This window comes from Anser brachyrhynchus (genome assembly GCF_964034855.1).
Source record: "Anser brachyrhynchus genome assembly, chromosome: 7".
In the NCBI taxonomy this organism is placed as follows: Eukaryota; Metazoa; Chordata; class Aves; order Anseriformes; family Anatidae; genus Anser; species Anser brachyrhynchus.
The window spans coordinates 12,811,907-12,822,905 of NC_137701.1; the positions used below are offsets into that span (position 1 = coordinate 12,811,907).

The 10,999-nt window shown below is 44.5% G+C and overlaps 1 protein-coding gene across 1 annotated transcript in view; it reads right to left on the minus strand.

Annotated features, from left to right (window-relative positions):
- NDUFA10 (NADH:ubiquinone oxidoreductase subunit A10) overlaps positions 1–10,303 on the minus strand; it is a 45,787-nt gene extending 35,484 nt beyond the window's left edge. Inside the window, exons 1-6 of the mRNA XM_080598695.1 lie at positions 10,141–10,303; positions 9,032–9,200; positions 8,207–8,422; positions 6,409–6,495; positions 3,330–3,451; positions 638–717 (exon numbers count right to left, since the gene is read on the minus strand). Coding sequence (XP_080454821.1) covers positions 638–717; positions 3,330–3,451; positions 6,409–6,495; positions 8,207–8,422; positions 9,032–9,200; positions 10,141–10,221 — 755 coding nt within the window. The 5' untranslated portion in view covers positions 10,222–10,303. The remainder of the gene's footprint in view (positions 1–637; positions 718–3,329; positions 3,452–6,408; positions 6,496–8,206; positions 8,423–9,031; positions 9,201–10,140) is intronic.
- Between the last annotated feature and the right edge of the window lie 696 nt (positions 10,304–10,999).

Genomic DNA, 10,999 nt, shown 5'->3' on the forward strand with positions numbered 1-10,999 from the left:
AAAGGGACCAAAGCCAATCACATGCAGAGCATTGTCAGAAGAGGGAGACAGAGACAGAACTGGGTTTTGCAGAGCAAACAGACCAGATCCCTGGCTGTGCTGCAAAGAAATAACTTCCCTGTATGATTCCACAACTGATAATAACTGATAAATAACTGATAATTGATGAAATAACTTCCCTGTATGACTCCACCCTGAAAGCTTCCTTGTATGATTCCACAACAGTGAAGCTGTAACTCCCCAAGACAGAAGGATGAAAAACAGTACAGCAGATCAGGGCTCATTAGCTAAATTAAAAAAAAAAAAAATGAATTTACCATTGCATACACTTCTCCCAATCTGAATCTCTTAAGAGTCAAAAAACTTCTACAAAGCTCACACCTAAAAAGACTTAATTTATAATATTCCAACATTGTAACACTAGCATCAAGCTTCTTAGATGCAAGAGGTACCTAACTGTACGCAAGTATACACAGATACTATGCCATGGATGCAATCATTACATTACATTGTACTATATATTAGAAGGAGGATTTCTCACGTGACATGGTTTTATTTGCTTCTCTTAGTAGAGATTTTAAGATTTGTACACATTTTACTTGAAGATTTAATGGACAGAACAGTTTTGTTTGCTAACCTGATCTCTGGTAGGAAGGTTTTCTTGTAAGCATCCTCAATGCTCTGGAGATACAGAGGAGACACCTTTCTCTCATAAGGCTAAAAAAAACAGAACAGAAGAACAGCGTTGTGAAGTTTGCTTTCTCCCCCAGCTCCCCGTGCAGCAGTCTAAGGAGAAGTTGCTGTTACACCATCTATCATGGGCTCTGCTCTTGTATCAGCAGAGAAATATCCAGCGAACCACACAGGCATTAATGAGAGTTTCAAGAATTATGACATCTGGAGTGTTTAGGATTAGTGTTTAGAGCGTTTAGAAACACCTAGGGTTTCCCAAAGAATAAGTGGCAGTCTGCATTAATCACTGCTTTACCCCATACTGTTATCTCCGTGGTTTTAATTATTAGACATGAGTAAGATTCTCTTGATATGCTAGTGAATCTAGAAAGATACGGAAAGGAAGGTTCAAAAGAAGGATGGAAAAACAAAACAAAAAGCTTTCTTACAACTTATTTCAGTTTATGGGAATTCTCATTTTTCCCAAGTTTGCACAAACCATACATCAACAGCCTCAGAAAGATTAACTTTCCAAGGAATGATTAAACCTGGCAATTATGGAAGTTTTATATAATTACACAGGAAAAAAAGGAGAAGATTGGTTCTCCTGCTGGAAATGCAGACTCAGACAACGTGGATCCACTTCTTCTGGTTTCAGGTAAGTGCATGGGCAACCATCTACTCCCCTATCTTTCTTTGGGATTTCAGGGATTTCATACCTGCTGTTAAACAGTTCACTGTCTGCTACATCTATTGCACAACATGCCTTAACGTCACGTTTGCAAAACACGCAAGGAATTTCTCTTATCTAGCACACGTTCCTTCAATTCAATCTTAAAACCAAATTACAATTTCTGCCACCATTCAAGCAGGAAGCGCTCATCCAAGATGCCCATTACGTTAGAAGAATCAACAGCTCTGCTAGCTGCACCCACTGGAGGGCTCTTCTTTTTCCAGCGCCCTGCAATAACTGTGCTTGCTACCAATCACAAACACTCCATCCACCAAAAACATCACCCCCAAAGAGGCACTACAATGTTCAGCAGTACCACTGCCCCCAAGGAAGTTCTGCTACATCAGCAATTCCTGCCAGAAGATCTCAAAAATATCACCGACATTTTTGCTCATGGGGCGAAGAACTCATAGGTTCCCACAATACATGAAGAAGTTTCTAATTCTGTAACTGAAGCTGCTAAAACAAAGAAATCTACAGTTCTCCCATACAAGAGCATCTTGTTCATTAAAGGGTAGAGGAGCATTCAGTCAGTGCCTAAACTGCCAGAGGGCAGAAGGGGAGTCACTTGAACAGTAGACTAAGCAATTTGGGCCACGCAGATGACGAAGCAGCAAGGCAGCCTTCCACTTACAGCTCTGAAGGTGCTTCCCTTTGGCAATGACCAGCCACCCTCTTAACTGAGCAGGGAGCTGCTCAGGAAACAAAACGCTACTGACTTACCCCAGCACACCAACATGCACACGCCAGCTTCAAGAAGCAGGCATCACCAAGCGTTTAAGGGATCTGAGAATGTTTTTTCTAATAACTCAAAGCTGTCTTTTAATATAGCAGGCTATCCACAGTTAAATAATTCACTTGAATACAATTTCCCACAGCCTTTCAATAAGGGATAAGGTAAACATCATTTAATCCTCGTAACGCAGCTGAGAACAGTTACAAACACATGTGCAAATATCACAGGAGGGTGAAGAAAAAAGTCCCAAACCAAAAACCTAGCTTAGTCTTTATACAGAAACACTCTCCAGCTTTACTGGACTACTGAAACAGTCTTTGATCAGAAATCCAATATGCTGATATAATGAGACAAGTAATATTAAGAGAGTAATATATTAATATTATGCTACAGAACAAAAGTTAACTTTCTTCTCAATAGTACTCTCCACCCAATACCATAAATTCAAAGAGACAACTTGAAGACAAATTACTACAGTCCCAAAGGATTTTGAAAACAAACTGCCAAGGATCTACAGTAAGTAAAAGTCTATCATAACCTCAGACTAGACAGAAGTTGCACTGGTGACAAGAATAAAATATTGCTTATGAACTTTGCATCAGACTAGCCAGAAAGCTACCTGGCTTTTATATCTCATGGGAGACCTATGAAAAAGTTTCAAGTTTAAAGTGTGCAGTTTCATTGTGTTCACACAAAAGCACCAAACTGTAATTTTTCCTAATTTCAGCAGGTTAACTGAACTTGCTGATCATCCTTTCTCGAGTTGGCACAACACATTAGTGTCAACACAGGTCTGAAAAACAAGTCAACTGGGGAAGCCAGAGGAGGGGGCCGCCCGCTGGGGCTTCTGGCATTCAGGAAGCACAGATAATCTTTGAGCATCTTGCAAGAAGCATGTTATCTAAATGTGACTCCTGAAACAGCAGCTACCAGAGCTGATTTTTAAGAGCTGATTTTTAATTTTTACAGAAGTGAATTTACACAAGTGAAATCGGCGAATTTTTTTTTTTTTAGAGCAGGCGTATCAGAATACCCACACAGTTATCACCAACACATAGTTCTTACATTTAAGAGGACTAGAAGCTTCACGGAAGTGGAATTTTGCAGCAGATTCCATGGAACTCAAACACAAGGGCATGACTGCAACAGACACTAGCAAGCAATGACAGTGGCAAAACAGAAAATTACCTCTCCTTTCTCCTGAAGCCTCTTCTGCACCTCTGGGACAGGTACATCTAAATAAATGACCAAGTGCGGTGGTAGGAATTCACTGATGCTCATCTCTTTGATCTCCTTGTAGTGAGCAAGACCTGTACAAAAAACAAAGTCAAATACAATGAGATCTAGTGGCAGCAAAACTTAACCCAAATGATGAACAAGTGCAAAGTAACAGCATTAAAATTATAACATCAAGTAAAGAATCTGTAACTATTTCTTCAGTGTTTTTTTCCCCTGTTTAGTAAACACATTTTATTTACAAATAAATCATAACCTGATTTGTAGTCTCCTCTTCTTGGCCGATATACCAGGCTGAACAGTAGGCTTTTCCTCAAATAGGATTCAGCAAGTTTTCAGGATTAGGAAAAATAAAAATCTTCAGGAAACAGAAAGTAAACTAAGGAGCTACAAGGACTGAGATCTAAGAATCTTTAACATACCTGTTACATCAAAAGGAGAATTTATTTCTGACTTCAGTTTAGAGAAACATAGGTTTTCTCTATTGTTTAGAGCCAGCCTCTCAAAACACCAAGGAGGGACAGAAACATTCATGTCACCAGCTGGCTGGGGCTGCCTTCTGTTAGCCGCAGCCTCGCACACAAAATAAACGGCCCTGTCTCACCACAAAGGTCAGACTGCAGCCAAAGTAGCACTGCAAAATGTCACGTGCTACAAGAAGAGTAATGATACTTTGCAAGAGGCGATGTATTTCCCACTAAGGGCAAAAACTCAAATATAAGGCATGCCTTTGCCCTGTCCTTTGATGCACAGACAAGATCACGCTGGGATAAGGCAAGTATTTTAGAGGAGATCGGTAACCTGGGTTCAGGGGGCATACTTAGGACTACTGAACAGCTACGCAGTTGCTCTGTTCTCTATTCTCAACAGCAGACCTTCACTCCAAAACCATAATGACCAGATTCCACCTTAGCGTATGCGACTGGAAGACCTTCACATACAGAAAAATGCATCTGAGAGGAGCCAGCCAGTTCTGTGCAGCTGAATTCTTCTACCACATTAACACCTTAAAACATTCTTTAGGTACCACTTTGGTGATTAGGAATCCAGGCAAGTTCAGGGGAAGCATTTATTCAACATTTAAGTGATACAAATGGCACTATAAATAGTTCAATTTAACAAAGCTCAAGTGCAAGCTTTCCTCACTAACGCTCCTTGTTTTAGCTAGAAACGTAGTACCACGCTTTCAAATTCAAAGTTTGAGAAAAATTTAAAGCCTACTATGCTTGGCATCACAGTGAAAAGCAGTAGACAGCATTTCTAATCAAGGAGCTTGCTGTTAAGGATTTTGGTGCACCTGGTTATTTGTTGACTGAATTTTGTATTAAATTGTAGGTTGCTGAGCTTCATTTGCAAACCAGTAAGATGAAGTTCATTTTAACCAGCTCTTAAACTCATTCAGCACAAAGCTACAACTTACAGTGGGTGTTAAGCAAATTTACACTTGCTAAATCTAAGCCAAATCAGGCAAGACAGCAGAAACACAAAGGCATTCAGGGAAACAAGTACCTTTACCTCAGGAGTAGCCTAAATGCTAGATTTGCTAAGAACAGCTAAGTTTCCAGCTTTAGCCTTGGCTTTACAGCTGTTCTCTATAGACTTCCACACTTCTGTGGAGCTTTAAGACCATGCAACCTGCTCCGGAGTGTGACTACCTTCACAGCTGAAAAGGATTTTACTGAACTTTTTAAGTAGAACTTCTTGTATTTCCATTTGTGCCCTTCACCTTCAAAGGTGGTGATCACTCTGCCTTGACCTGCTGACAACACTCCTCTTCATGCAGCACCCAGGACGCTGGTGGCCATCTTCTTCCAAAGAAGCGCATTGCTGGCTTACGTTCAGCTTGGTGTCCAACAAGACCCCCAGGTCGTCCTCCACAAAACTACCTCCCAGGCATTTTGCTCCCAGCATGTACTGGTGCCTGCAGTTACCCATTCCCAGGTGCAGCAGAACTTTGCACTCCCTTTTGTTTAGCTCCATGAGGTTACCATCCAGCCACTTCTCCAGCCTGTCTGTCCACATCCCCCTGAATAGCACCAAATGCGTATGGTGTCAACGACTCCCCCCACCAGAATTTTGCATCACCTGCATGACTGCCGAGGCCATACTCTGACCTGTCACCACACATTTTGAACCCAGTTTAAACCCTATCTGGCCTCCCTGGGATATACCACTACTGACCGGCCCCCAGCCGGACTTCACACTGCTGCTGATCACTAAGCCTTGAGTCCAGCACTTCAGCCAGTTTTCAGTCCACAGAACTGCCCACATACGTCGTCTATACATCATCAGTTTGTCAACGAGGAGGTTATGAGATACAGCATTGAAAGCCTTGCTCAACTCAAGATAAACAGCATCCATTGCTCTCCCCTTGTCCACCAATCTAGCCTTCTTTGAGGAGGTAACAAACCAGTGGTTACACACAGCTTCCCTTTCATAAAACTGTAACAATTATTCTCAGTCACCATTACATCCTTAATATGTTTGGAAATCGCTTACAGAAAGAATTGCTCAATCACCTTTCTACAGATCAAGCTGAGGCTAACTGGCCTGTAGTTTCCTGGATCCTCCTCCTCTCCGTTCTTGAAGGCAAGAATGGCAGTTTACATTCTCTGAGATTTAAAAGGGAACTGGTCATTTAAGTAGGCCAAATCCTGGTAACCCTTAATTCACCTCTCACCTACTGCTGCAAGATCAAGGTCTGCCTGAAGGACATCTAGTCTTCGTAAGCATGCTCACACACATTTCCAGGGAGTCTCTGGCTGGCAAGACACAAGTAAGCAATACAAAGAATATATCTTCTTTAACATATATGCAGAACTGAAGCCGTGAAGAAAGACTGGCAAGTAGCATGCATTGAGGTTGGTCTTCAATGCAAGGAACACCAAAATGCCAAGTACCTCATGAACAACTACAAATATTTAAAGAGGTCAATCTTTCCAGCAGGTTATTATTTTTTTTAATACTAACTACCTCACTTCTTGATGAGATTATGGCAAAATAACTTACTTTTTGCACGCAAGTAACTTACATCGTTTGTGGATATAGCCTTGTTTAAACATGGCATCCAAAAACACAAAGTCACTGTAGGGAGAACGCTCCATCACCACGCCTTGTCCTGCAATTGAAAGTAGATTTCAATCATGCAAGGCTCAAGAAAGACTCTTAGCAACAATATTCAAAATTAACGACAGTGATATTCTTATAAGAAAACCTTCAGAAATTTGACTAAAAGATTTTAAATAAAGCAAAAAAGCAAGAATTTTCTGTTTGCACAAACACAGTGCATGTGCATTCTAAAAATGCCTAATACACAAATTCTTGTTCTGTGCCTTCACTACAGTAACTAAGTATTACTATATTTGAGCACCCCAGTAACAGTTGTGTTTGGCACGCTTTCTAGAATTCACACCCTTTCTCCTCTTTACTATCTTTATTGATGATTTGGATGAGGGAATGGAGTGCACCCCCAGTAAGTTTGCAGAGGACACCAAGTTGGGGGGAACTGTTGATCTGCCGGAGGGTAGGAAGACCCCGCAGAGGGACCTGGACAGGATGGGTCGATGGGCAGAGGCCAACGGGGTGAGGTTCAACATGGCTAAGTGCTGGGTCCTGCACTTTGGCCACAACAGCCCCATGCAGCGCTACAGGCTTGGGGCACAGTGGCTCAAAAGCTGTGCAGAGGTAAAGGACCTGGGCGTGCTGACTGATGCTCTCCTGAACATGAGCCAGCAGTGTGCCCAGGTGGCCAAGAAGGCCCATGGCATCCTGGCTTGTATCAGGAATAGTGCAGCCAGCAGGACCAGGGAGGTGATCATTCCCTGTACTCAGCTCTGGTGAGGCCACACCTCGAGTGCTGTGTTCAGTTTTGGGTCCCTCACTACAAGAAGGACATCGAGGCCCTGGAGCATGTCCAGAGAAGGGCTACGAAGCTGGTGAAGGGCCTGGAGCACCAGTCCTATGAGGTGAGGGACTGGGGTTGTTTAGTCTGGAGAAGAGGAGGCCCAGGGGAGACCTTACTGCTCTCTAGAACTACCTGAAAGGAAGTTTTCTTCTCACTGGTAACTAGTGATAGAACCAGAGGGAATGGCCTCAAGTTGCACCAGGGGAGGTTCAGGTCAGAAACGAGGAGACATTTCTTCTCAGAAAGAGCAGTCAGGCATTGGAATGGGTTGCCCAGGGAGGTGGTGGAGTCACCATCCCTTGGGGTGTTTAAGGAAAGGTTGGATGTGGTGCTTAGGGACATGGTTTAGTCGGTGACGGTGGTAGGGGATGGTTGGACCAGATGACCTCGGAGGCCTTTTCCAACCCTTATGATTCTATGATTTACATTTTTTTTGGAAAACACTTATTAAAGCACAAGCAACAGGTAAGTCAGTGTTGAATGAGAAAACTTTTCACACCAGAAACATTCTGGAATTACAGCAATACCACCATAAAACAGTATTTATGGAAATCAAAATGACTGAACAAAAATGCCATAAGTAACAAAGTACAGGGAGAGTTTTAAAAACGGCTGTAGAATTCACAGCTGTCTCAGTATGCTTAAGATGGCCATTTTAATAGAGATTGCCCAATTACAATTAATAAAACTGGTAATTGATAACCGATACGCATTCCTTTCGCTAGAAATGATACAAGATGCTGTTCTAACACAAAATACACGAGGTATTTTTCTAAATGGACTGTTAACCCATACTCAGTAAGAGGGTCTCCATTTCAAAAATGCCGACGCTAGCAAAATACTTCAAAACAGCTTAGCTATCTCAAGGTCAGAGCTTTCACTCAAGTTAATATAAAAATGAAATTTATTTACTGTAAAATCTAACCTGTGGACAGCAGATGTTCCAATGCATCAGCATACTGTAAAACACGGTTACCAAACAGCCAAGACTGCAGTCTGTATGAGTGTCCATCAGGGCATTTTGGATCGTTGTAAAATCTCTCAAGGTTACAGAAACCATTAAATTTCTCATCCAGCAATGTTCCGTCTCCCGTGATTCTGTTTAGATAATGGATATCTGCTTCTGGGAAGTATTTCATTCCTGACAAAAAAAAAGAAACCCCAAACAGAACACCAAAGTAAGTTTTGTTTCTTTACAGTAAGTATCTCCTAGTCAGTTCATTTAAGTACATATGTCTGCTTTAATCTGTACTTGAAAACAGCTCAAAATCCTATGGCCAGCCACCTCAAAGAAGGGGGACAAATCATAGTTATTAGGTTTTATTATTGCTCCACCTCCACGATGAGAGGTGAGCTACCAGTTTCAGCAGAACTTTTTTTTTTTGCTACCAGTCCTCTATTCAACATGATGCTCTGAGTCCGCACACACAGAAAACACAACCTACAAACCTCTTAATGTGCTCAGTGACCTAGGAGCTCAGGTGAGCAAAATGACCTCATTAGAGCTAAGATCTCATTCACAACAAACAATACCTATTCACTCCACAGATACGACAAGCGCCCTGTCCTCATCTCAAAACTCACCAACATTTTATTCTGCCTTTATCTAGATACCCTTCACATTAACTGCAGCATTACCTAATAATTTCCTAGTCAAGAATTGCTGTTTTGGTGAACTAAATTCCTTCACACAGGAATCACAATTACACTATTACATTATATTAAATATTACAAAGAAAGTAAGATGTACCTAATTTTTCCGCTAGTTGTTGTGCGAGCTTGCCCTTCCCAGAACGTAAGCTGCCCTCCACTGTAAAGATTTTGCTATATTCATTGAGCTTTTTAGAAGTTTTTTCTCCCAATATGTAAGCCAGCCAACCATACTGCAAATTCCGTGTAGGGCTGATGTGAATTCTTGCCTGAAAGAAAACACAGCAATAAAATTAACAGATTATGTCACTCTTAACCAAATGAGGCATGCTGAAAGAGCAGATTTTTCAGACCTGCGCAGGCAGGAAGATAAGTACACACATCTAACGCAAGGAATTTTCATACAGCGCAGTGAGCGCTGCTGTTGCAGCTGAAGCAGTACGTAGGCTGAAAAGCTATTCACAAAATGCAATACTGATAAGCCAGAAAACATGAAACAAATCCCAGTGTGTTTAAAACTTGAGGCAAGGGAGCTCTGCCAAGACTCTGGTCTGGATCTAAGGAATTGGTGAAGCTTCTCTGACTTACTGAAGGCCACAGTCACTTGACGTACCCTGCATTCACAAGTGAAATCCTACAGCAGGTTTTTTTTGCATTTTTGTTCACTGTTGAGTAGAGATTAGCATTAGACCTTCTCCCAGCCTCTCAGGGAAGAAACAGCTGCAGCACTGCACGAGACAGCTCCCGAAGGTAAAGGTGCACAGAAACATGCACCCGGCCTGCGGGAGCTGCCTGCGGCACGCTGCCGAGCTCCGCTCAGCCAAGCACAGAGCCGCCCGCAGACCTCAGGCAGAGCCGAACAAGCCTCCCTCAGGGCACAGCAACCACACAAAGCTTTTGATTTCACTCGGGTTCTCCCCACCCGCGCCCCGAGGCCACCCTGCCGCGCTGAAGGTCACCGGGTCACGCCGCAGCCACATCTCCTCAGCCCCATCCCCAGGCCCTGCCTCCCCCCCTCCCCGCACCCCGGGCACAGCGGCTGCCCCTGCCCCATGCATGCCCTACACGTCCCTGCCCCACATGCCATACGTGCCCTAGGTGCCCTACGTGCGCCCCACCGCCTCTGGCAGCCTCGGGGCAGCCGGAGCCGAAGCGACACCGCAAGGCGAGGCCCCTGCGGCCGCGGACCCCCGCCCCAGCCCCGCTCACCGCCGGCAGGACGGAGCTCCGGAGGCAGCCACGGGCGGCGGCGGCGGCCGCCGGGCCCAAGCGGGCCCGCCACAAGGACATGGCGGCGCCGATCGGATGCGGGTCGCCACGAAATGGCGTCACGGCGGGGCGGGAGGCGGCACAGCCCGGCCTCCGCTTCAGCTCCGCCCCGGGGCTAGCGGTGCCGTCCCCGGTTTTAAAGTTGAGGGGGCGGCATCAAGTTGTGCCGGGGAGGTTTGGGTTGGATGCCAGGACGGGTTTCTTCATTTCTCCATCGGAAGCGGGTGCCCAGGGAGGCGGTGGCGTCCCCGTCCCTGAGGTGTTTAAGGGAGGCGTGGATGTGGCGCTGAGGGACGTGGCTTGGTGGTGGGGCTTGGTCCACGGCTGGGAGAGGGGCTGCGAGAGAAGACAGGACACCTAAAGCGGGCACACAGGGCAGGAGAAGACCCGCCCTGGACACCCCGTGCTCAGTGCTCCAGGAAAGCCACCCTGGTGCCCACAGAGCAGGCAGAATGCCACTGCTGCTCTTGGAGGTTTTGCTGATCCTTGCCACAAGATGGGGCAGGGTAATGCTGAAGGAAAGCAGCTTTCCCTCTAACAGCCGCCTTGGCTTGTCTCCCTATCGCTGCGATGTACTGGGCATCATCTGGGTTGGGTTTGTTTTGTGTCCCGTGTTTGTGAACAGGAACACCTGATAAACTGCTCCACTTTGAGAAGTGGAGAAGCTTCACTTCAGCTTCACTTTGAGAAGCTTTGCGAATAAAAAGATCAGGCAGCCCAGCCATTCGGACCTTCAGAGTTGGTAAAGAAAGATAAAACTGCACAGAAAGCTCTGAATAAATGGAAGACTGGTTTTCAA